This window comes from Gopherus flavomarginatus, chromosome 2 (assembly GCF_025201925.1).
Source record: "Gopherus flavomarginatus isolate rGopFla2 chromosome 2, rGopFla2.mat.asm, whole genome shotgun sequence".
NCBI classification, from domain to species: Eukaryota; Metazoa; Chordata; order Testudines; family Testudinidae; genus Gopherus; species Gopherus flavomarginatus.
The window spans coordinates 93,647,742-93,674,994 of NC_066618.1; the positions used below are offsets into that span (position 1 = coordinate 93,647,742).

Consider the following 27,253-nt stretch of genomic DNA (forward strand, 5'->3'; position numbering starts at 1 on the left):
ATTTTCGAAGACATTCATGAAAAAAATGTGTTTGTATTTGCAGAAATGTTCAGAGAAAAGGATAATTATTGTAAATACTTGTGGGCACGTGTATTTTCACAATGATACTTGTGCAAACGTGTATTTGCATGAGTATTCATGCTGGACATGTTAATGCAGGCATCCTGAAAGCTATTTGCAGGTTCAGGAGTCATCCAGTCAGGTAGCCAAAAAAACAACCTTATGTGACAAAGGTGGCTAATCCCACATCACAAATAGCATATTATTAAAAGCTAGTACAGGGATCAGTAATTATGGTACAGTTCACAAGCAACCCATATGTTTGCATAAGCCATTAGTTTAATAATTTTGAACAAGATAATACACAGATGTCCAATGCTGTTTGTGAATAATTAATTAACTGATACAGGGACTAGTCACTTAATCTGTGTGCTGCTAATATTTTACCTACCTCTAGTAAAGAACAGTCATTAGAATAAGGGTTTGCAGGATCTGGTATATAAAATATACACATGAATGTTCACAAACAGTAGCAGATGCCATTCTGCTTACTGCATGGGAGGACAGACAACTGTGCTTTAGGAATATTTTCACACTATACTATGATTAAAGCTCACTGATCCATCTACACACCCATCATTAGAACAAAAAAATCCCAGAATGGGCAATCCCAGACAAACTGATGTTTCACTCTCATATAAATTCATATAAAAAGATAAATGCTGGATAAGATACATAAATTAATTCCATAGAAACATAACTGGGCATGGGGGAAAATGTGTCATGTAAAATGACAAAAGTACTATATAGTGCATACCGAGATATTGAGGAAGATAACACGAGAGTCAAGATAAATAGGAAAGATAGAAAGATGAGAGCCAAGATAATATGAGAGAAATTCAATCTGTACTCAAGTAACCTAGGAGACAGAGTGTGCGAGTGTTGTAAAGAAGCAGCAAGGGGAAGCATTGTTTAGAGAAAAAACACTCCTCAGAGAATAACGAGACATGAACTTTGCAAACAGATCTGAAGAAACAAAGAGACAGGTCAAATTCCCAACAGATCTGACAATTCACATTCACAAAGTTCCAACTCAGTGAAATTTCAAATAGGCAAGTCGTAAATCTCTAAAGGAAACCGTTTATAAGGGATTTAGCTATGTGCCAGTAATTGCTGCATTGCAAAAGTGATGCTATAATGATTTAGAGAAAAAAAGCCAAAGTCTAAAAAAGAACAAGTACTCTAAATCTGTGATTGTCATAAACAGATAGTTAAGGGTTAATAGAACAGGAGTACTTCATGTCTGTACTTGTAAAGGGTTAACAAGGTCAGTGAGCCTGGCTGTCACCTGACCAGAGGACCAATCAGGGGACAGGATACTTTCAAATCTTGAGGGAGGGAAGTTTTTGTGTGTGCTGTTAGAATTTGGTTGTTGTTCTCTCTGGGTTCTGAGAGTGACCAGACGTGCAACAGGTTTCTCTCCAATCTCCCTGATACAGGTTCTTATAGATTCAAAATAGTAAGTATTAGGTGATAAGGCGAGTTAGGCTTATGTTTGTTTTCTTTATTTGCAAATGTGTATTTGGCTAGAAGGATTTTAATTTGTACTTGTATACTTAGGCTGGGAGGGTATTCCCAGTGTCTATAGCTGAAAGACCCTGTAACATATTCCATCTTAAATTTACAAAGATAATTTTTACTGTTTTTCTTTCCTTAAATTAAAAGCTTTTCTTGTTTAAGAACCTGATTGTTTTTTTATTCTGGGGAGACCCCTGGGGACTGGGTCTGGATCCACCACGGAACTGGCGGGGAGAAAGAAGGGAAGGGGGAGAGAAAGGTTAATTTTCTCTCTGTGTTAGGATTACTTTCTCTCTCAGGGAGAGTCTGAGAGGGGGAGAGAGAAGGAGGGGGGAAGGTGAATTTTCCTCTCTGTTTTAAGATTCAAGGAGTTTGAATCACAGTAATCTTCCAGGGTAACTCAGGGAGGGGAAGCCTGGGAGAGGTAACGGTGAGGGAAAGGGTTTACTTTCCTTGTGTTAAGATCCAGAGGGACTGGGTCTTGGGGGTCCCCGGATAAGGTGTTGGGGGGACCAGAGTGTACCAGGCACTGGAATTCCTGGTTGGTGGCAGCGCTACAAGTACTAAGCTGGTAATTGAGCTTAGAGAAATTCATGCTGGTACCCCAACTTTTGGACGCTAAGGTGCAGAGTGGGGAATTATACCATGACAGTGATAATTAAAAGAAAACACACTGTACTTATACTTAGGGTTTCGGATTTAATTTAGAAAGAAAAAAACAACCCTCGCTGTCCCACTTTCAAGTGTTTCTGGCTGTAGGGGATAAAAATCAGGAACTCACACCTGGAAGTGAAAGCACTGTGTAAGGGTGGGCATTTGCCCATGGAAATGGAGGTTACTTACCTGTAACTGAAGGTTCTTCGAGATGTGTGATCCGTACCTGTATTCCACACGTGGATACACATGAGCACCATGTGCCTGAGTCCAGAATTTCTTTCAAGCAATGTCCATTGGTCTATATACATGTTGTAGGTCTCTTCATGCTCCCATCTGAGGGCATAAAGGGTGGTGCTGGCCAACATCTCTCCAGTTTCCCATTCTTACTGCAGTGTACCCAATCCACAGCAGAGGGGACAGAGAGTGGGGAGTGGAATACAGATAGGGACCACGCATCTCAAAGAACTTCCAGTTACAGATAAGTTGTGATGTGCATTCCAGATGTAAGAAATTAACAAGTAGTCGTCAACGTGGGGGTGGGTTCAGTGAAACAGAAGTGATAGCTGAAGGTAGCACTGCTGTCCCCACAGCCGTATCCACAGTTGAGATTGTACCATGATATAATGTCTCATGAAGGTATGCAAAGAGCTCCACATAGCTGCCCTACATATTCTGGTCTGAGTATGTCTCTGAAAGATGCAGCTGAAGTAGCTTGCCCCCTACCCCCACCCCCAGTGGAATGAGCCTTTATCCCTTTGGGGATGGTTGGGAGGATGCCAATTAGTTGGTAACAAAAGGTGATGCAACCCAAGATCCGTTTAGAAAATCTCTACATGGATATATATTGACCTCTTGATCATTCTGCTATGGAAACAAATAGTTTAGGTGTCTTCTAATCTCCTTTGTTCTTTGCAGATAAAATGCCAAAGCCCTCTGGAAGTCTAGAGAATGCAGTCTTCTTTCTTCTTCCAAGGCATGTGGTTTAGGAAAAAAACACAAGTCATCGGATGACCTGACTCAACTGAAATACAAAAACTACCTTGGATATGAATCTTGCATGGAGGTGTAATGAGACCTTTTCTTGATAAAAGTTGAGCCAACCATAAGTACTCCCAGTTCACTGACTCTTCTTGCCGATGTTATAGAAAGGCAACCTCCATGCACAGACGTGTCCTAGAGCATATAGTCAGCGACTCAAAGGGAGTGAAAGATGATAGAACAAAATTGAGATCCCACTGAGATACAAACTTCACCACTGGTGGAAAGGTTCTGAGAATGCCCTTCAAAAATATAGTTGTGACAGGGTGTGTCAAGATCATACAGTTATCCACTGGAGGATGGAAAGTGCTGATTGCTGCTAAATGAGCCTGCAGGGAACTCAATGCAAGATCCAAAGATTTATGGGTGAGTGGATACTCTAAGATATCAGGGATTCCAGCAGAGTCCAGAGACAAATTGTGTTGATGAGCCCAAATGGAGAAACACTTCCATTTAGCTGAGTAACAGCTTCTTGGCCAGTTCACAGTGCCCCAAGGTCAAACATATTTAATGAATGTTCTCTTAAATAGGGGCTTCTTAAACGTTTTAATGGAATGACCACATCCTAAATTCAGTCTTGCTGACTTGCATCTCACCCTGCCCATCCACTATTAAATGGCTGACTTCCTTTTCCATTTACAATAGCATGCCATTCTGGTGACAGCTAATAATTCCGTAATGGTAAAGCAAGTTTATGAAAGCATTAGTGTATTTTTAGGTGTATGTAGCATAAAGGTTTTGTCCATTCTGTAAAATTACACAGCTTACAATTTGCTATTCACAGTGTCTCATCCACAAGTTCTGTTGTTCTCAGCTGGAAACAAGGAGGAAGGACAGATATGTGGCTAGCCAGTTTCCCGGGGCAAACAACATGGGCTCAGTGGGTCCCAAGCCCACAGATTGGAAACCTCTGCTCTGTCTACCTTAGGTACTTATATGGTGCCCATTATTGTAGTACCTAGAGAACAAAGATTTTCTTCTAGCATGCATACATGGAAAGGACTATTAATTTGTAAATTCTGAAGACTACAAAAATGCCATTCATTAGCAACACCCCAATCCTTTAAAAAAGTCCCCCAAACCAGAGCCACAGTTTTTAAAAAAATGTAAACATTTGAGAATAAAACACTGGAAATGGGTTAAAAATAAAAAAGTGAATGCTGGAAACTAAAAGGTACCGTGGCTCCAACATGGAGTTGATGGCATGGGTACTTTTTGAGGAATTATGCAAGGGGGTTGTGTGGTACTCTTTGCTGACACATCAACACAGATTTTGCTTGGTTTTATGGGATTACAATTTTAGGCAACAGGAATGTCAGGTCCCCCTTTTCAATGGGATCGATGTGGATTGGTTTTCCCTGAAAACCACAGAGATTGGGAGATGTTGAGGAAGTCCCCACCTCGCCTCTTCCTGAGGCATCCCAGGAACGGGGGTTAGATTCACAGGGAAGCCTGAGCCAGCCTATGAGACCAGGTAGTTTCCTAGGTATTAGGTTGTCCTGGGTTGAGGCCACAATACAGCTTGAAAGTAATCCAGGCTCTGAGAGGGCCTTGCTCTTAAACTGTTGTTAAGCTTTGGGAATGTGATACTCTGGAGTTGAGCATGAAAAAAAGAAGGCATGTGATGGAGAGAGTACTTACTGCCTTCTCTCTTTTTACTGCTGCTGGACAGGTCACCTTGTGAGACGTTATGCTCTCATGGAACAAATAACGTTCCATTTGCTTGCCCCAAAATTCCAGATGTCTATCTGTGTCCTTGCTGGGCCCTTCAATTCCCTATTTCTACCCCAACATATCTGCAATTTTGCTATTTGCATGCCCAGTGTCTGGTAACTGCAAACATCAAGTTGAGTGGGGTAGGTGTGAACAGAGAGGTCTGCATGAGTTGGTGAATTACCAATAAGATACGGAGCTTTTCATTTCTTTACTACAGCTTAGAATCCAGGCTAGATTTCCCTTACCTGAAAGTTACTAAGCGGTTCAGTGGCCTATGTGAAATAAATTATTGGTCTCGGTCCAGGTCCTAATAGACATCACAAAGCTTCCTCTGTAACTGGCACCCCTTTTGGCAGCCACATCAGAAGCCAAGGATTGAATGGGCAGGACCTTTTTCATCCCTAGATTTGATCCCATCAGAACAGAGTTGTGGTTGTTTAAAGGAGTTACTTTGCCTGGGGATTGTAATTTCCAGAATACCACATTGAATCTGCCATGGCTACCATAACCAGACAAACTCAGGTAAGCTGTTTTAGTAAGAGAGTGCATTGGTGAGGCAGGATGGAGAGAGTTCTATTGCTGATACCTATGCTGTGGATAAACACAGGCTTTCAGTATGTGGCAGTATAGCTGAGAGCCCAGAAATGGGTCATGATGGGGATCTGGTGGGTCCCACCCACCAGCTGAGAGGAAGTGGGATAAAAAAATGCAAAATTTCACGGTCACTAGGAACCTGAAGAGGAGATAAGAAGGAGCAGTTCACTCAGTCCTCCTCTCTCTCCCACTTCTGTCATCCCAATCCTACCACATGCCTTTAACCCAAACATAGTAGAGCTCTCCCCATCCTGTCCTCCATCTTCCCTTCCAGCTCTGAACTTTGGAGCAGAGACAGTTTCTCTGATGGAGGCATTGGTGCCATCTTAACAGACTGGAAGTTGTGACACCTTGGAGATGAGTGCTGTGTAAATGGGAGAATGGGAGGAGAGGAGGGAGGAGAGAGATTAGACAGAAGTACCCAGCAGCACCAATCTAATCCACAAGCCCCACACCCAGCAATACCAGCCCTCCTCCAAATAAGTGAAAACCCTCCAAATCCCACAATCCTTTGTAGTTGGACTGTGGGATACAGTAGATCATGGGCAACATTTTACACCATTTTGAGAGTCACAGACCCCAAAAAATAGAGAACCACTAATTCTCAGTCCCTTTCATGAGCTTCCAAATTCACTACAAGAAAAAAATTCACAGTAATCACCTCAACCAAACCATCATTATGGGAGACTGAAAAAGTTTAATGAGAGCGAACAGAATGGTAACTTACTGGAGAGGTTGTTAATCGAAGGATGGCTCCATTTTTAATTTCATTGCGATTCTGAAAGAGAAAATCCAAAAAGGTTTTATTCCCTCTAATTACAATCAGCTCACACAAAAGGTGCAACGTTCACAGGATACAATGCAACATTAAACCAGCAAAAATGCTTTGTCTGTGTAAGTGGGTGAATGCCTCCCCACTGCATAGTACGGTAAGATACGCGATTTCGCCCCTTTTTATGCAAATTACCCATTGTTCAAGCAAGAAATACAAACATATATATTGTTCATATGAATTTAACAGATTTGAACCATTTTAAGAATGACTTCATATTTTGCAGAATTTAGCTACCATTGGCAATTTCTAAATATTTCTTTGAAATATACTATAATAGACATAAATAACTGCCAGTAATGTCTGGCTCTAATCTTGTGCTGCATAGCTGAGGAGTTTGTAAGATTGCTGAAACCTATCATTAAACATCTGCAGCATTTAAATGTTATCCCACTGGCTCTTCATTTTCTAGAACAAGAACATGCTGACAAGCCACTGGAACCAGCCACTGAGCTCTGCCATCACTATTTTGCATCCACCCTCCAACAAAGATGCTGAAGGGTTAATAAGTCAAACTCCATCACTAATGTTTGCAAATTCAAATATACCACAAGTCATTTCTCACATAGTTGGCAGAAAGAGAAGGGATAAGATATTTTCTTTTCGGTAAGCTCATATAAAATGTTCAACTAAACTAAGATGCCTGCAGGAAGCTAAGAATCTCATAAAAGATTTTGAAAGAGTATGGGTTAAGCCAATCTCCTGTCCCAACAATCCTCTTAAAATAGAGATTCTAAAGCCCAAGGCTGCCTGTAAAGTACTACCAAACATATTACAGCACATTTGCCTATGTAGCACCTGACTCAAAACTAAATTGATGTCAAACTCCCACTGTACTTCAGTGGCCTTTTGATGAGTCCCAAAGTCTCATTACTACCAGTTAATTACCATGGTATTTTGTAACAAGCTTTGGGATACCTCCAGCGTAAACCCAAATTCTGTTAACACTTTTATGTTTTTCTAAAAGATATGCTCTAGTTCAAACCGGAATTTTTTTTTTTTTTTGATAAATTCTATGGCCTAAATTATCACAGTGGTCACGTCTGACTTCAGAATCTGTTAATCTCTTACTTTGAGACACTGTTTTAACTTTTTAAAATGTTATATTTTAAATGTTTGTTTTTTAAAAAATCCAGCAACGCATGATTAATCAATCTGAGGTAAGAGGTAAAACAGTGACCCTGAGTTACTATAACTTCAAAATGCAACAGTTGGATTGAAAAGAATAATATCATCATTTTATCTATTTCTTTTATGAGAATACAGAGCACCAAAATGTACAAAAGAGGAGAACATTACAAATTACTGCAGTGTGGAGTGTTCCAAAGGTTGAGGGCTGGGGAGGGTGGACCTTTTTTACCTTTAAAAAAAATTCCCTAACTCTCCCCACCTCTATGCAGCTCAACAACAAAATATTATAAATAAGATGTATCCTGGTTGAAGCCAAGGTAAGTAAACTGGTCACTAAATAAGGTCCAGTACATGGTTTCTCTCCTGGTATTCAGAGCCATTCATGAGACGGGCTCTAGCTATATCAGAGAGATCACATCTTCATCCACAACATAAATGCAAAACTAATTTCTTCAATGTTGCTTTCTCCACAGTAATATTTTCTCTCTTGCGCGCGCTCTCTTTTCTCTCTCACACACACCCATAAACAAACATCCCTATTTCTTCTGCAGTCTTGGAATGGGAAGGTTAGGTTTGGGCGGGGAGGCGGGAGGAGGGAAGATTAGTCATGTTATTTCTAGTTCCAGGCTAGGTACTTGAAAGCTACTCAGATATTATAGTGTTGGGGGCCACGTAGATTAAATAGATAGATTAGCTAAATATTTGCCTAAATAAATGTCAGCCCACATTATGTAGAGTTGTACAGAAAAAATGAACCATAATGCATAAGAAGTGCCAGGAAAGATTTTGTTTTGACCTTCCTGCCATGTTCATTTATCTAGCTGGGTTTATACTAAGATTTTCAGACCCCAAATTCTCAATAGGCAGTGGAAGTGGTAATGTATACAAGGCTCAGACATTTTTTTTTTAATCACCAAACCATCACACCTTGCTCAGAGTAGAGTAAAGTAACACTTTCCTGCACTACAGCTTCCATCGGTTTTATCACTGTGAGCTGCTCTCATTGAGAATTAGCAGTCTATAAAATCCTTCTGTAGACAAAGGTTTGAGGAAAAACAATTATGCCCTTTTATTTGAATGCACCCAAAGCATCAGTTTTCTAACACAGTAGGCTAGCAACACTTAAAAGGGGTTAGCTTCTCCCCAATCAAAAATCCAATTTTGTTTATCTATTCTAAATAATGACTTGAAAAGTCTGCAAGGAAACAATCTGTAAGCACCCAATTAGACCACGAGGATTTTTTACATTAACGGCATGGTGCAGTATTCAGTATGCCAGTTAATTTGAACAACATTTACACACAGCTAATCTGCTCAGCAGTAGAGAGACTGTATCTAGGGTTCTTATTCAGGATAACAGAATGTCATTTAAACAGAACATCTTGGATTCTGGCATTCATGTTCAGAATACAAGGGTCATTGTTATTTAGGGTAGGACATGCCATTATCATCTAGGATGTAAAAAGTCCATTTGTTTTCCAAGGTATATGGAGAGCCCTCCCACCAATTTCTGTTTCAGACAGACACAGCAGATTCATAAACAATACAATCAAGATGATGTCCTGTGTTAGAACAATAGCTTATTCCTGGGCAGTGAGGAGCCTACTTCAGAAGAATATGCTAAAGCACTTCAATATTCTACAGCAGCCAGTCAGATTCTTTAAAACAGTCACCAGACACTAGGTGACAGTGATGTCAGTGCCACAAATGTAGTAACTTTTCTACAAAATAATAATCTGGCAGGAGATGAAACTCTCAAGCTTCCATTTCACTTTCAAGTGTTCTTTCCAATAGTACCACCAAGCATGTAAACTGTGACTCCAGCCAGTAGAATCAGAAGCAACCAAAGCATGGACTGTTGTAGGGAGGGGGTTAAATGGGGCCCAGCCAGGACCATCATTTCTCCCAGCACCTCCCTGGACCTGGAACTGTGCAGGGCAGATTCATTCTACTCTGAGGCATTAGGATCCCGGTGGTAGCTCCCTCCCAGTCCACCTCCCACTAGGTCTTGGGGGTCAACTGCAGAGAGTGCTGCATAAATAACCAAAGAAGGTACCCCTGGACAAATTCCAGAGAACTTTCTATAGTTTTGACTGGATTTTCTCATCCATCACCATAAAAACAAAATTTGAAAAGGAGCATTTGTGGTTAATTAATTATTTGTACTGCGGTAGCATCTAGGGGCCCCAGTCATGGGCCTGGACCTCATTGAGCGAGGCACTGTAAAAAAAAGCTTTGCTCTCTTGCCCTTCCTTTCCTTCTCTTGCATTAGCTGTGGGATTCCTTTCTCTCTCCATTCCCCTCCTCCCACAGGTGCTGAGCACTCAACCTTCAGCTGAAGTGCATGAGTTGTGGGTGCTCAGTACCTTGCAGTATCAGGTTCACGACTTTCTATATGCCTTCTCTCCAGTTCTGTCAGCCTTCACCACCGCCCACCCCTCTTGTCTCCTCCTCAGTTCACCTCCTCCTTTCCCCACCGAAAAAGTTTTTAAGGGCACCTGGTCTCAGCTTTTTTCTGGCGTCCTCTGATCCCCTTACCCTGCTCATACTGTTTGATGGTGGTGCTTCTTGCATCTGACACCGCTACTGGATTGTGCTCCATCTCAAAGCTTTGACTTTATTTATCTTTCCGCTCCCTACTCTGCCCAAAACACAGGCACCACGGACACATCAGACTTCTGATGAACTAATAGTGTTTAAAAAGTGGGCCCAGGATCATTAAGAGAGTCCCCTAACCATGGATAGGGATGAATGTATATTCATTTCAATTCCAAGACGCCATCAAAACAGTCAAGCCAGCTAAGCAGAGCTTTGCGGGAAGGACACTTAAGAAAACCTAGCAAGCAAGTAAAAAGTTAAATGTGTCATGTAGCAGTCCTCTCACTTTTATAATTACTATATCCACTGATATGCATCACGATGTGACTTGCTGTAATTGGTTGAAAGGGAATGTGCTGGGGATGGTGGTTCATTTTAAAAAAACAAAACCAAAAAACATATTTGGGGACGGTTATTGTGCTCAACATTTCATTTATTTTTAGATTCAAACAAATTAGACATGGGTCTGTCTAAGATGGCTCTTTCTTAAACAATAGTTAAGCAATCCAAAAATATTTTAATCACATATTTACATCCAAAATAATTATTGCTTCTTCATTTTTGCAGTGTTTTAAAAACTTACTAACCTTTTCTCCTTAAATGCCACGAAAGCGTTTCCATTTTTAGGATTATGAGATATATTTTAGTTCCCATCTCTGTAAAATTTTCTTTGTCCAAGCTGAGCACATTGCAAGTAGTAAACAAATATATACATCAGGCCTGCACAACATGTGGACCGCATGGGCACACTGTGCAGTCCGGGGAGGATGAGTAGGTGGGCTCACTGTGTGGCCCGCGGGGGGTGAGTAGGTGGGCTCATTGTGCGGCCCGCAGTTGGTGAGTAGGCAAGCAGCGGGTGAGGATGGGGGGCTGAAGAGGCAGGCGGGCAGTGGCGGGGGGTGAGGAGGTGAGGGGGCTGAGGAGGTGAACGGGCAGGCAGTGGCGGCGAGTGAGTGGGTGGGCAGTGGCGGGGGCTGAGTAGCCGAGACAGGGGGGGTGGGGGGCTGAGGAGGCGAGTGGGCAGGCAGTGGCGGGGCGTGAGTAGGAGAGCTGGGGGGTGGGGGCTGAGGAGGCAAGCGAGGAGTCAGTGGGTGACCTGTTCTACTGATATGGTCTGGCTCCCATCCCCTCTCCAAGGGCTGCAGCTGTCTGGAGGTGCTGCCTTCCATGCCTTCCTCATTCACACCTCATCCATTCAACAAGGCAATTGATTACAAAGTTGGGGGAAGATCTTATTCTACTTCTAGCAAAAAGACATTTTTCTTTTACCTTAATTAGACTACCTTAGGGGCCCGCTATAACATATTACCAAGGTTTAATACTGCTGTTTCGGTGGGGCAGCGCCGGGGAAGGAGGGTTTGTTTCTGCGGGGCAGGCAGTGCTCGGGGGGTTCAAATAAAGGCAAATAAAAAGAACACTAAATCTATTCTTTCTACATAATCTCATGATTTTTGGTGAGCCTGACTCATGATTTTTTGAACATTTGGGGTTGGCAATACTGGATTCCTGAAAGAGGGGATTGTCTGTGTCCTGTTTAACCACCTCTGTTCAAAGGCTGGTGTATACACAGAGTGAGAAGATATCCAAACTTCCCATCACTGATTAATCCTCCAATAGGAAGGCCCTGACATTTGATATTGCTCGCTCAGCAGAGGGGTGATTATATTAATAGTAATAGAAGTACATTTTTAAACATGTATTTTTTAAAGATACCAAAAGCAGTTATTTCTGACAGATCTCTAATATGAGGGTGAGTGTGCTATGTACAGCAAATTGTTATAGTTAGAAATTCTATAGTAGGTATAGAGGTAATAGTCTATTCTATTATTGGAAAAGTATTTTTATCATTTAAAAACACTGCCTCCTCTACAGTCTTGTTAATTCAGAGATTTGATTCAGGTAAGCTCCATAGAGTTCAGGTCGTGTACAGTGTCCACTTATTCTCCCAAGGTCAGTCATTGTGGTATTACACACACAGTACAATGTTCCATTTGTGAGAATGCTCAACAATATTTGCCGATAACTTAGTTCTACATCAGCCTAGATAAGACTCTCCTAAAACGTTATGGGACTATGAGGTCTAGGGGGGGAAAAATCATTCTAGCAGACTGAATTTACAGACATTCAAATTTAGAGTATTACATTTAATGCTTTGGCCAATGTTATTGAAATCCCTGCTGATCACTTGAACTGAGGCAGTCTCTAACGACTTTGGCCAGACTACACCTGCATTCAGTATTGGCCCACAAAGTAACAGAAAAACGTACACAAATTCAGAGAGGCAAAAATGATCAAGCAGCTGCAGAGAATGACTTATGAGGGAGAATTAAAAACTAAAGAAGTTGACTCTGTACCTCAGATAGAACCCTGGAACCCCCATATTCACCACTGTGATATGATTATGATATGTTCAGTACAAAGTATGCCTTCTCAGGTATCATTTGAGAAGTCATGATCTGTAAAACATTACCATCTTGGGGCGGCAAGCAGGAGCAAAGGGGGAGAGAGTCAGGGGTGCACAGCGGGCCCACCACAGTCCCAGACTGCACACCGGGGGGATTTAGTCACATAGAGTGTTCTTAGGGACTGGCTTGCTTTGGCCTTGTTTTAAAATGGGATTAGCTTGATTTTTGGCTTATTGTGAAAGTAGGGGTGCTTATTTACCGCGTGAAAGTTGGCAACTGTGCTAGCCTTTCAGTGGCAACAAATGAGCAACTAACACTGGTCAGAAAGGTTTCAGAGTAGCAGCTGTGTTAGTCTGTATCTGCAAAAAGAACAGGAGTACTTGTGGCACCTTAAAGACTAACAAATTTATTTGAGCATAAGCTTTCATTGGCTACGGCCCACTTCATCGGATGCATAGAATGGAACATATAGTGAGGAGATATATATACACACATACAAAGAACATGAAAAGGTGGGAGTTGTCCTACCAACTCTAAGAGGCTAATTAATTAAAAGAAAAAACTTTTGTAGTGATAATCAAGAGAGCCCATTACAGCCAAGAGGTGTGAGAATACTTGACATGGGGAAATAGATTCAATGTGTGTAATGTCACTGGTCAGACAGGCGTTGATGGCCCATCAAGAAGAATCCACTCTCCCAGAGACTCTTCAGAGAAGCACTTACACAATGGGGGCTACCTAACCTCCATGTCACAGCAAGAATCTCTTTAGCACCTGGAAAGTATAAATGAGGGTCAATGACATCACCACTTGGCCTCCCTCTTCCTCCATCTCAACACCTGAAAGATCATTTGGAAGACAAAGACTTTAAACTGGGAGAGATTAATCCCAGGCTGAGAAAGAAATTCCGCCTGTGTAAGAACTGTAAACTGCCTGAAACATCCAGTGGGGTGAGAAACTGCATGATTCAAATCTTGCTGAGTCTGTAGAATTTAGACAATTTTATTTTTATTTCTTATACAACCAACTTTGATCTCTATGCCTGCTATTTATGATCACGTATTAACTACAGAAAGATAGATTTTAAGTCTGTTTCATATTTTACCTAAAACCAAGTGGTTTTGGTTGAAATACTTAGAGAATCTCAGCTCAGGTTAACAAGGGCTGTTGCATGACCACTACCCTTTGTTGGCATGGCAAACTAATTAATGAGCTTGCAATGTCCAAGGCCATTTTGAGCCGTGTAGGATAGTATATTCCTGAGGTGCAAGGCTGGTGCTTCTCTCTGTATAATTCATGTGGGTCTAGAGAGCATTCATGCAATCTAGCTGGGTATCGGTCTCCACATGCTGATGGCTGAATGATCACAGTGCCTGGAGGACTTTGCTGTTTATCACTGGCATTGAGAGAGACAACCCGGGCTGGAGAGTTAAGGGGGCACAGTGGTCCCACAGTTCCAGATTGTACCCCGGGGATCCTGGCACATATATATTCATGCATAACATTAGCACCATATAGATGATGATAATAAACAACTAAGTAGAGAACAAAACTGTATCAAATATTTTAAAAGATGCAAACACCAAGGAGAATGGGTTGTTTTATAGGGTGGTACAAGAAAGCATTATAAATGGGCATGATGGAAATTATGATTTTTTTTAAGGAAAATTTAGGGTGAACAAAAAAATTCTGAGAAGTGATCTCTCAGACTGCAGAATAGTCTGGCAAAGGAAGTAGTGGAAACCCCACTGCTTGAGTCATAAACTGGACAAAGCACTAGACAGTATATGCCAGGAAGTATATTACAGGGAATAATGCTGAAATGGCAGAGGAAAGAACTAGATAACCTACCAAGTTACTTCCATCTCTAACTTCCATGCTGTCTCCCACTTTCATATTATCTATAGATGCTAAGGAAGTGCCAGGCTAAGCATTAAATCAGAAACCCCTGCTATTCAGCATGTTTGCTTACAACCCAGGGGAAAGAGATTAATACTGAAATGAAAGACTAAAAACTACAAAAGGTTCGTTTCTTGTTCTATCTTTTACAGAACCTCCCACACACAGCGCTTACAATGGTACGGTGAAATTTCACCAGAATATACAATTACAGGTTCTATTCAGAGAAAAATAGGTCAGGAGCAAAGGCACCTTTCAGACAGACCGAATACTGGTTACTTAACTATACTCTGGTTCACAAACAATAAGAACATTCCATCTGTAAATGGAGCAAGGGGATGGGTGGGGGAGGATGAAAAGCCAGGTGAGGACTGCATCATTTGCAAAACAATACAGAAGTAAAACGTTCTCAAAATAAATGGTGAGAAGCAATGCCTGCTCCATTTTCAAATGAAAATGAACTGTAGGAGGCATGAAAGAAAAAAGAAGTGGGGCATCTTCACAAGTTTCAGACATAAAAGTTTAAAAGCAATGGAAATATGACTGAATAAGAATTGACTGTACTCAACATGAATGAATGAAAGTTCTCAGCATTTAAAGACAAGATGAAAGTTACATCAGCTTCATCAATGTGTGTTGAGTTGTAGCCACTAGCCAGAAGGACATGCAGCACATTAATGACTGCAGATTAACCACTTTTTCCTCCACTTTTATGATTGTCTACAAGTTTGCACCAATTGAGTTACACTGGTGCGAACTCGTATGTACACAATCAGAAAAAAAGTCATTTGACAAATGACTTGTTTTGGTTTAGTTTATGCCTGCTACTAATCAATTTAAATTAAACCCAAATAAATTCAAACTCAGGCCATGTCTACATCTAAAATTTTGCAGCGCTGGTTGTTACAGCTGTATTAGTACAGCTGTATAGGGCCAGCGCTGCAGAGTGGCCACACTTACAGCAACCAGCACTGCAAGTGGTGTTAGATGTGGCCACACTGCAGCGCTGTTGGGCGGCTTCAAGGGAGGTTCGGGGAACGCGAGAGCAAACCGCGGCGAAGCTGGTCTCCTTTCCCGGTTTGCTCTCTCGTTCCCCGAACCCCCGAACAAGCAGGTCTCCTTCCCTGCGGTTTGCTGGGTGGTTCGGGGAACGCGAGCAAACCCGGGAAAGGAGACCAGCTTCACCGCTGTTTGCTCTCGCGTTCCCCGAACAAGCAGGTCTCCTTCCCTGCGGTTTGCAGGGTGGTTCCGGGAAACGCGAGAGCAAACCGCGGCGAAGCTGGTCTCCTTTCCCGGTTTGCTCTCGCGTTCCCGGAACCACCCAGCAAACCTCAGGGAAGGAGACCTGCTTGCTCGGGGTTCGGGGAACGCGAGAGCAAACCGCGGCGAAGCTGGTCTCCTTTCCCGGTTTGCTCTCGCGTTCCCGGAACCACCCAGCAAACCTCAGGGAAGGAGACCTGCTTGCTCGGGGTTCGGGGAACGCGAGAGCAAACCGGGGAAGGAGACCAGCTTGATTACCAGAGGCTTCCTCAGGTATGCTGGGATACCTGCTTATTCCACGGAGGTCAAGAAAAGCGCTGGTAAGTGTCTATATTTGATTACCAGCGCTGGATCACCAGCGCTGGATCCTCTACACCCGAGACAAAACGGGAGTACGGCCAGCGCTGCAAACAGGGAGTTGCAGCGCTGGTGGTGCCCTGCAGATGTGTACACCTCCTAAGTTGCAGCGCTGTAACTCCCTCACCAGCGCTGCAACTTTCTGATGTAGACAAGCCCTCAGACTGTATTTTCACAGCCTTAGTGCACAAGTTTAACTAAAGGTATATCTTCAGTGCAACATTAGCCCAGGGAATAGGTAACCAGGTCTGAGCACCCAAGATAACCTAGGCCAGATGTGAGCAGACACAGTGCAAAGCCCTACTCAACTCATTGTGTTCTCATTGATGCTGCACTTACCTGTGTATTGTGGGAAAACGTGTTTGTCCTGAGCACAGAGGGGAAACTGTGGGAAGACACTGGAGGACTATAGCAATGTGACAGTTTTCAGAATAGCAACCGTGTTAGTCTGTATCCGTAAAAAGAACAGGTGTACTTGTGGCACCTTAGAGACTAACAAATTTATTGGTGGCAATTTTGAAACAGAAAGACTTCAAAAACAGACTCCAAAGAGAAACTGCTGAGCTTGAATTGATCTGCAAATTAGATACCATTAACTCTGGCTTGAATAGAGACTGGGAATCGCTGAGTCATTACACTACTTTATCTTTGTCTTCATGATAACTATCCTTACACCTCTTGACAACTGTTTGTAATTGACCATCTTGATTATCACTACAAAAGTTTTTTTCCTGCTGATAACAGGTCATCTTAATTAATTAGCCTCTCAGAGCTCCTATGACATCTTCTCTGTATGTGTGTATTTTTTATATACATACATTCTTCTTCTATGTTCCATTCTATGCATCCGAAGAAGTGGGCTGTAGCCCACATAAGCTTATGCTCAAATAAATTTGTTAGTCTCTAAGGCCATGGCTACACTAGAGAGTTGCAGTGCTGGTGAGGGGGTTACAGCGCTGCAACTTAGGATGTGGCCACACTTGCAAAGCACGGCCAGCGCTGCAACTCCCTGGCTGTACACCCGGTCGAGCCTGGGGTGTAGCGATTCCAGCGCCGGTGATCCAGCGCTGGTCAGCAAGTGTGGACGCCCACCAGCGCTTTTATTGACCTCCGTATCCCAGCATACCTTTTAAGCCTCTCTGGTAATCCTGCACACTCCACTGCCCTGGGCTCAGCTGACCCCACCTTTAAATGCCCCGGGAATTTTAAAAATCCCCTTCCTGTTTGCTCAGCCAGGTGTGGAGTGCAATCAATCATTCAATCAATCAGCGACCATGCCTCCACGCCCCAGACGAGCCCCAGCATGGAACAGTTCCGAGCTACAGGACCTCATCAGTGTTTGGGGTGAGGAAGCTGTGCAAGCACAGCTGCGCTCCAGCCGGAGAAATTATGATATCTATGGGCAGATATCACAGTCCTTGATGAGAAGGGGCCATGAATGGGATGCGTTGCAGTGCAGGGTAAAAATTAACGAGCTACGCAGTGCTTACTGCAAAGCCCGTGAGGGAAATCGCCGCTCGGGAGCTGTCCCCACGACCTGCCGTTTTTACAAGGAGCTGGATGCCATACTTGGGTGTGACCCCACTGCCAATCCTAGGAGCACGATGGAGAGTTCAGAGCAGGGAGAAGTGGGAGAGAGTGTAGAGGAAGCCGAGAGTCAGGCTACTGTGGTGGAGGGAGACACCCCGGAGTCCCAGGAGGCATGCAGCCAGGAGCTCTTCTCAAGCCAGGAGGAGGCTAGCCAGTCGCAGCAGCTGGAAGTTGCTGGTGAGGAAGAAGCAGAGGATCGTGCTCAGGATAAGCAGATTTTTATGTTTTGGGAGAGGAGGGTTTTGGTTATGGCTGCCTGCATGCATGCCTAAACGTGGAATAGCCCATTGATTTGCTCTATCACGTCTCTGTAATCTGCCTCGGTAATCTCTTGAAAAGTTGCAGCCAGAGCGTGGGCAATGTGCTTTCGCAAGTTTATAGGGAGAGCCACCGTGGTCCTTGTCCCAGTCTGGCTAACTCATCTGATCCACTGTGCAGCGAGCGGTGGGGGTACCATGGCTGCACACAGGCAAGCTGCATAGGGGCCAGGGCGGAATCCACACTGCTGTAGAAGACCCTCCCTCTCTTCCCAGGTAACACGCAGCAGTGATATATCTGGCAGTAGGAAACCCTGTTGAGAATTTAGGGATACTTGAGTGCAGGGCGCCAGGTTCGCGGTCCCCCCTCGCCAGCAGGTAGCCAGCCCCGCGGTGCGCTCCGGTCTCCCCACCCCCTTCCAGCAGGTAGCCAGCCCCGCGGTGCGTTCCAGTCTCCCCACCCCCTTCCAGCAGGCAGCCAGCCCCACGGTGTGTTCCGGTCTCCCCACCCCCTTCCAGCAGGTAGCCAGCTCCGTGGTGCGTTCTGGTCTCCCCACCCCCTTCCAGCAGGCAGCCAGCCCCACGGTGCGTTCCGGTCTCCCCACCCCCTTCCAGCAGGTAGCCAGCCCCGTGGTGCGTTCCGGTCTCCCTACCCCCTTCCAGCAGGCAGCCAGCCCCACGGTGCGTTCCAGTCTCCCCACCCTCTTCCAGCAGGTAGCCAGCCCCGTGGTGCGTTCCGGTCTCCCCACCCCCTTCCAGCAGGTAGCCAGCCCCGTGGTGCGTTCCAGTCTCCCCACCCTCTTCCAGCAGGTAGCCAGCCCTGCGGTGCGTTCCGGTCTCCCCACCCCCCTTTCCAGCAGGTAGCCAGCCCCACGGTGCGTTCCAGTCTCCCCACCCCCTTCCAGCAGGTAGCCAGCCCTGCGGTGCGTTCCGGTCTCCCCACCCCCCTTTCCAGCAGGTAGCCAGGCCCACGGTGCGTTCCAGTCTCCCCACCCCCTTCCAGCAGGTAGCCAGCCCTGCGGTGCGTTCCGGTCTCCCCACCCCACTTTCCAGCAGGTAGCCAGCCCCACGGTGCGTTCCGGTCAGCCCCCCCGCCCTTCCAGCAGGCAGCCAGCCAGCCCCACGGTGCGTTCTGGTCTCCCCACCCCCTTCCAGCAGGCAGCCAGCACCGCGGTGCGTTTCCCCCACCACCACCAGCAGGCCGGCAGTTCCGCGGACCGCCCCCCCGCCAGCAGCTCGCCAGCTTCATGTTCCCTACTGTCCCCTGTGCAGGCCACCAGCTACCTCCTGTACCCAGTGCAGATAAACCCCAGTGAGCCATCAGTCAGTTAACCCTCCCAGGTGAAGTCGGGGCAGAAACACTCACCCCATTGCTCGCCATGCCTTGGCTTCCCTGGCCTCTCTGTGTTATGTTAGGTATGTGGGAATGATGCTACAAAAAGTCTACAAACTCCTTCACTGTGTGATAATAAACAATGTAGCCTCTGTGTATTACATGTTTCTACCTATATTTTTTTTAGTGACCTTGACTAATGCAGCCGGATCACCAGCCTCACATCGGTTGCAGAACTTGAGAAAAAATCCACGAAAATCAAAAGAGGAGTTGATCAAAGCAGTTATGAATCACTACAACAGAGAAAGTAGGAAGACGCAGGAATGGAGAGAGAAAATGTATAAGTGGAGGCAAACACAAAGAAGGAGAAAGGAATTGGCTACCAAAAAAACCTCAAAGCAGACGATAAGCCTCCTGGCTCGCCAAACTGACTCTTTCGAATCTCTCGTAGCCATGCAGGCAGATCTGTACCGTGGTAACCCACGCCCCTCCCAAAGCTCTCTTTCTTGTTCCCCAGTATTTGCACAAAACACCTTTCTCCAGCAGCCAGTTTCTTATTACCCCCAGCTGCCCCCAACACCTGTACAATCACCTACCAGCCCTGATAACTACAATTCTTACTCTGTGCACTCCACCCCCATTACCCTGCAGCATAGTAATCCTGAAGTGCAGCAGACATTGAACAGTAATCCAAACAGGACATATTCAAACCTCTGAATGTACAGTCCACCACCCTAACCCCTCTGGCCTGTTATGTACTGTACTTTGAATATAGGATTTTATGGCTTTTACAATACTTTTTATTATTGCAGGAAGTGGTAAATACTGTACCCCAAGGTAGAAAGGAGCACAGCAAAGGCACCAAACATTACTGTTGGCTCTCAGCATCAAATTGCTCCCTTAAGGCATCCCTAATCCTTGAAGCCCTTTCCTGGGCCTCTCTAGTAGCCCTGCTCTCTGGCTGAGCAAACTCATCCTCTAGGCGTCGAACCTCGGAGGTCCATTCTTCACTGAATCTTTCACCCTTCCTTTCACAAATATTATGGAGGGTACAGCACGCGGATATAATAGCGGGGATGCTGCTTTCCCCCAAATCTAGCTTCCCATAAAGACACCTCCAGCGGGCTTTCAAACGGCCAAAAGCACACTCCACAGTCATTCTGCACCGGCTCAGCCTGTAGTTGAACCGGTCCTTGCTCCTGTCAAGCTTCCCTGTATACGGTTTCATGAGCCAGGGCATTAAGGGGTAAGCGGGGTCTCCAAGGATCACAATGGGCATTTCGACGTCCCCTACTGTGATCTTGCGGTCTGGGAAAAAAGTCCTGGCCTGCAGCTTCCTGAACAGGGCACTGTTCCGAAAGATGCGTGCGTCATGCACCTTTCCAGGCCATCCTGAGTAAATGTCAGTGAAACGCCCACGGTGATCCACAAGCGCTTGCAGAACCATGGAGAAATACCCCTTGCGATTAACGTACTCTGATGCCAGGTGGGGTGGTGACACAATAGGAATATGCATCCCATCTATCACCCCTCCACAGTTAGGGAAACCCATTTGTGCAAAGCCATCCACAATGTCCTGCACGTTCCCCAGAGTCACAGTTCTTCTTAGCAGGGTGCGATTAATGGCTGTGCAAACTTGCATCACCACCATTCCAACGGTGCACTTTCTCACTCCAAACTGGTTCGCCACCGATCGGTAGCTGTCTGGAGTTGCCATCTTCCAGATTGTAATAGCCACCCGCTTCTCCACTGGCAGGGCAGCTCTCAATCTCGTGTCCCTGCGCCGCAGGGTAGGGGCGAGCTCAGCACACAGTCCCATGAAAGTGGCTTTTCTCATCCAAAAGTTCTGCAGCCACTGCTCGTCATCCCAGGCTTGCAGAACGATGTGATCCCACCACTCAGTGCTGGTTTCCCGAGCCCAAAGGTGCCGTTCCACGGTGCCGAGCACGTCTATTACTGCCACAAGTAATTGAGTGTCTTGAGCGTCAGGCATTTCAATATCATCGTCTGACTCCTCACTGTCACTTTGCAACTGAAGGAATAGCTCCACTGCCATGCGTGATGTGCTGGCAACATTCATCAGCAAGGTCCTCAGCAGCTCAGGCTCCATTTGTAACAGAAATCTCAGAAATCACGCTGCAGACTCACAATGGCGCCAAACTGCTCGGAATGTGTAGCAAAGCACCACGGGACGTTGGAATAGGAAGCGGAAAGACCCGCACACTTCCTTCCCCTTCCCACAAGCCACAGCGCCAAAATGGGACGAGGTGCTCTGTGGGATAGCTGCCCACAATGCACCACTCCCAACAGCGCTGCAAGTGCTGCAAATGTGGCCACACTGCAGCGCTGGTAGCTGTCAGTGTGGCCACACTGCAGCGCTGGCCCTACACAGCTGTACAAACACAGCTGTAACTACCAGCGCTGCAAAACTGTAAGTGTAGCCATGGCCTAAGGTGCCACAAGTACTCCTGTTCTTTTTATAAGAATGTGAGTGATTCAGCCTGCATCCCTTCTGAAAAGCAGGCAGGTTACCAGTCCAAATAAAAGAGGAACCCGGGCTCTAACCCACAGCCCCAGCCAGCCAACAAGCCTTGGGTTAAAGCACCACCAAACTCAACTGAGAGATCTGTGTGTGGATGGGAGGAGGGTTAGGACCAGTACCTAGCTAAGAGCCCAGGCTAACTGCAGAGAAGACATACCCTAAATCAATTTCAAAGTTTCTCTTAAATGAAACTTGTTCAACATTGTGGAACATCACAACTGCTAAACACCAAGTGAACATAGGTCTGGCCCACAAGGACGCAAGCAGAATCAGGCCCTCCACCGCAATACCATCATATGTAGAAATACAAATGACTCATTATTATGGGCTTGATTGTTACAGCTCTTGCTCAGACATGTAGGGTAGTAAAGAAGAATATGGCACCTCTCTATAGTATATCCACCCTTCCCCCTTACTCGCCTGCTCAAGATTTTGACTCTAGCCACAGGGGAAGGAAAGGAAGACAAAGCAGCTACACATTCCCTATTTCAAGTAAGTTCATGATAAGGGAGCGGAAAGTGAAAAAAGAGCTTTCTCCCTACCCGGCCTTTCACCACTTGCCAGCCAAAGTTCTGGCCGGGCACACTGCAAGGAGTAAGCTGCACCAGGATAAAGGAGCAGGAGAAATTTGTGACTGATCCTGGATGGTCTTCAGCTGTTTTAACCCTCTCTGTTCCTTATGCAGGGCCAATGGTAAAGTTCCAACCTAGACTTGTATCACTATGTAAAATTGCACTTTAAGAACCAGCGTGGATAAACATCTATGATTATCACATAATCACATTCTTTTAAATTAACTTTAACTGATTTTTTTCAAAATAAACCTATTTAAAATTACATTTAAAATTGACAGCTATGTTAAGACCTAAACTACATATAATCTATTAAAATCAACTGAATTAAATACCAAAAATAATATTAATCAGCATATATTTGCTGTCAAATTTTAAAGAAAGTCAAACATTTGACGTCAATGGCTGAGCACCTGGAATACCAATTGTTGAAGTGCTAAACAAGCTTTTGACAGCAACAGACTCTTTTGCAGGTGCAGAAAGAGTATTTTTTACTTCAGTTTATGCAACTAGTTAAGTTCAATGACTAGTTCATTCAAAGTTAAAAACCCGCTGGGATTTGGAAGAGCAGGAAAACTTGTTTTCCTCCTCCAATATATGAATAAAAACTAGCTGAGAAAGATCTATAGGTTCTAAAATCTTGACAATCATGGGGACCAGAAATAGGGTTCCCAACTTTCTGATTTTAGACAATTGAACACCCTTGTCCCGCCCCCTTGCCCGAGGTCCCACCCAGCCCCACTCCTTATCCAACCCTCCCCCTATTAACTGCATCCCCCCCTCCCTCTGTCGCTTGCTCTCCCCCCACCCTCGCTCACTTTCTCAAGGGTGTGGCAGGGGGTTGGGGCATGGGAGGGAGTGAGAGCTCTGGAAGATGGTCAAGAACATAACCCTATGCTCAGGTGGAGGGAGCATGGAGGGAGCACAGGCTCCAGGAGGGAGTTTGGGTGTGGGAGGGGGCTCAGGGCTGGGGTAGGGGTTCAGGATGTGGGCTCTGGGTGGCGCTTACACCAGGTGTTTTTTGGAAACAGCCAGCATGTCCCTCCAGCCCCTAGGTGGAGGCGCAGCCAGGCAACTCTATGCACTGCCCTCTCTCACAGGCATTGCCTCCACAGCTCTCATTGGCCGTGGTTCCCAACCAAAGTGAGTTGTGGAGCCAGCGCTTGGGGGGGAGAAAGGGAAGTACATGGAGCCTTCCTGGCCACCCCTGTGCCTAGGGGCCGCAGGGACATGCCGGTCGCTTCTGGAAGCCATGCAGATTCAGGTAGGGAGCCTGCCTTAGCCCCACTGCACCACTGACTGGACTTTTAACAGCATGGCCAGTGCTGCTGACCGGAGACTCCAGGGTCCCTTTTCAACTGGGCGTTCCGGTTGAAAACTGGATGCCTGGCAACCCTAACCAGAAACCATGAGTTCAATTCACTAATTAGAGAATACTTCCTTTGTTTAATAAATTAGTTTAAAATTAAATACAAAAGCACGTGATAAACTTCTTCTCTTATGTATCCAGCACATTTAAGGTAATTTCATTTAACTGATAAAAAATTAAAATTCTGGTTTTATCCATTTTTAACTGATTTTGAATTTCCATCCAAATAAAAGATTGACAAAAATTACAAGTAAAAATTAACCATCATCTAGTATACAACAAATGCATCACTCATTTTCTAACGATTAAAAATGTAAAAATTAGTAATCAGAACAAAAGCTGTATGATTGCTTAAATAAATGTGTATGGCTATAGTGTGTCCTTCTAGTTAGCAAAAAGAAGCACCATATTTAGCATAAAGGCTACATTTAATTGCAAATCAAAGTGTTTTAATGGCTACCAAACAATGACAATCAACCTTTCTTTAGGAAAATAATTAATTAGAAATACAAAACATGATTAATATCTACAATTTAAATCAAAGTTTCCTGCATGCTCACTTAAATAATGATTAAAACTGATTATTTTAATTACTTTGATTTAAATCAGTCCACTCTAATAAGAACTACAGCCACCACCACCCCCGTCTCTCCCAAAGTTTATAAGGGCTTTTTTTTTTTTGTACAACACCTAGCATGATGCATGACTGGGGCTCTCAGTCAGTACAATAATACAAATAAATAATAAGTCTCAACTATTTTAAGTACCTCCCAGTTACAACAAACCTTTTAAAAGGATTGCAAATAACTGAATAAAACCAATGAAGAGGTTACTTAAAATACTAGTTAAATTTTTGTGATTAAATTTTGGCATTATATATAGGTAACTTACTTTCTTCTTACTGTCTTCATAACTTCCTACATTTTAATAAAAACTGCTATCACGTGCTTCCTTTTTTTACATTTGTATTGTATTTAATTTTTTCCCAAAAAATAACAACAGAAAACAAAGCAAGAAAAACAAAATAGTAAAGCAATGGGCAGGGAGGGAAAGAAAAGGAAGCTATTATGCTCTTTTGTGGCATAGATTTAAAAATGTTTTATTACAGGCCACACCAAAACCTGGGACCCAAACATTTCTGGCTCCAAAGCCTTTCTTTCTCCATTTGAACCATCTCTAGTAGGAATTCTGGCTGACCTGCTAAAACTTTTCCCTTACCACTGATTGAGAAGGTTATTGTTAATCTTTTACACTGATTGCTCCAGTGGCTCTATTTCATTTTGTTATGAAGTTAGAAAAGCCATGTGAACAGAGAGCCATTTGGTGAGTGTGTGGTTTTAAGGTGACATGAGGAAATAAAGAACAGTTTCAAAGCTAGGAATTCCCCCGGGGACAACCAAGACACAGATGTGCTGTTCATCATATGAAAAAGAAAATATAATTGTGAGCCATGTGTTAACAGTTCCATGTTCATAACATTTTCACATCAAAATTTCCTATTACACCTCTACCTCGATATAACGCGACCCAATATAACACGAATTCGGACAGAACGCGGTAAAGCAGTGCTCCGGGGGGCCGGGCTGCGCACTCTGGTGGATCAAAGCAAGTTCAATATAATGCGGTTTCACCTATAACGCAGTAAGATTTTTTGGCTCCCAAGGACAGCATTATATCGAGGTAAAGGTGTATTTGGAACCAGTATTTAACTGAAAGGCCATAAGTTAACAAGTGACCAGCTCATCAAAGATATGACCTGCACATAGACTTGTGAATATCTATACAGGGACAGTTAATCTTTGCCAACAGTGCAAAACATTAAACTTGTGCTTTAGTGACGGCCTCTCATAAGAGGTCTGTGTGTCACTCAGCGGAGTTAAACTGCTCACTGCTGTGACCCATCTATTCTTCATTAGGCTACTAGCTTCACTGAAGAACACAAGGTTATCATGACCGCTGGCATTTTCCCTGCATTGACGTTCGAAGCAGCATCTTACTAAGCAAAATATGGGGAGACCATGTAGAAGTGGACCAGGTAGAAGTGGCATGTATAATCATCTCTTTAAAGCGTGCATCCAGCAGCCAGCAGTAAACTGTGAACAACATTAATAAAAGTCACAGACGTGTGAGTAATACTGGTGGCATTTAATGCTCTTCTCAGTTATTTATGTGACTCAGAGTCAGACACACTACATTTTTTCAGCATGGAATAAACAAACTCATCAAAATCTTTCTTGCAGCACAACCCAAAATGTTCTAAATGACAGTCTCTTCCCACCCAAAGCATGAATTAAAAGCAACGAAAAGCTAGCAAACTTTCTTCTGAACCAAACAGAATGAGCCCAGAGCAAATCTTCTCCAAGATAGAAATACGAAACCCACCAAGAGTAGAGGTTAGAGCTGAGCAGCCTGTCGAAATGTACTCCTGATTCTTTTCTTCAAAACAGCCTGTGTATTTCTCAAATTTTGCTTCTTAGAAACCTTCTCTGCACATTACAGTACTTATGTGTAAACAGTCAAGTTCAGTCGTGCCTCATTCTCTGGAAAATGTGTGTCACAATAAATGTGATGGGCAAAACATTCCCATTATATTATTCAGGAGGGGAGGAGAAATATCAGCCATTTCCTAAATTAGTTCATTCAATAGTTTCCCCCCTGGAAGCCTTTGAAGTGTCTACTAATTTGAATTTTAAAAAGAAAAAGAAACAAGAGGAAGGAGGGAGGTCCTGAAATGAACTGAGGCATGCTCAAAAGGTTATCTGGTATGACTATGGGTATGTCTACATCTACAATTTTGCAGCGCTGGTTGTTACAGCTGTATTAGTACAGCTGTATAGGGCCAGCGCTGCAGAGTGGCCACACTTACAGCAACCAGCGCTGCAAGTGGTGTTAGATGTGGCCACACTGCAGCGCTGTTGTGCGGCTTGCAGGGGGGTTCGGGGAACGCGAGAGCAAACCGCGGGGAAGCAGGTCTCCTTCCCCACGGTGTGCTCTCGCATTCCCCGAACCCCCCTGCAAGCAGGTCTCCTTCCCCGCGGTTTGCTCCAGTGTTCCCCGAACCCCCCTGCAAGCAGGTCTCCTTCCCCGCGGTTTGCTCTCGCGTTCCCTGAACCCCCCTGCAAGCAGGTCTCCTTCCCCGCGGTTTGCTCCGGTGTTCCCCGAACCCCCCTGCAAGCAGGTCTCCTTCCCTGCGGTTTGCAGGGGGGTTCGGGGAACGCGAGAGCAAACCGCGGGGAAGGAGACCTGCTTGCGGGGGGGGGTTCGGGGAACGCGAGAGCACACAGCGGGGAAGGAGACCTGCTTGCGGGGGGGGTTCGGGGAACGCGAGAGCACACCGCGGGGAAGGAGACCTGCTTCCCCGCGGTGTGCTCTCGCGTTCCCCGAACGCCCCAGCAAACCGCGGGGAAGGAGACCTGCTTGCAGGGGGGTTCGGGGAACGCAAGAGCACACCGCGGGGAAGGAGACCTGCTTGCCGGGGAGTTCGGGGAACGCGAGAGCAAACCGCGGGGAAGGAAACCTGCTTGA

General features: G+C 44.8%; 1 protein-coding gene across 1 annotated transcript in view; it reads right to left on the reverse strand.

The window, feature by feature from the left end:
- LOC127044633 (engulfment and cell motility protein 1) overlaps positions 1-27,253 on the reverse strand; it is a 305,086-nt gene that overhangs the window by 169,878 nt on the left and 107,955 nt on the right. Inside the window, exon 5 of the mRNA XM_050939721.1 lies at positions 6,311-6,361. Coding sequence (XP_050795678.1) covers positions 6,311-6,361 — 51 coding nt within the window. The remainder of the gene's footprint in view (positions 1-6,310; positions 6,362-27,253) is intronic.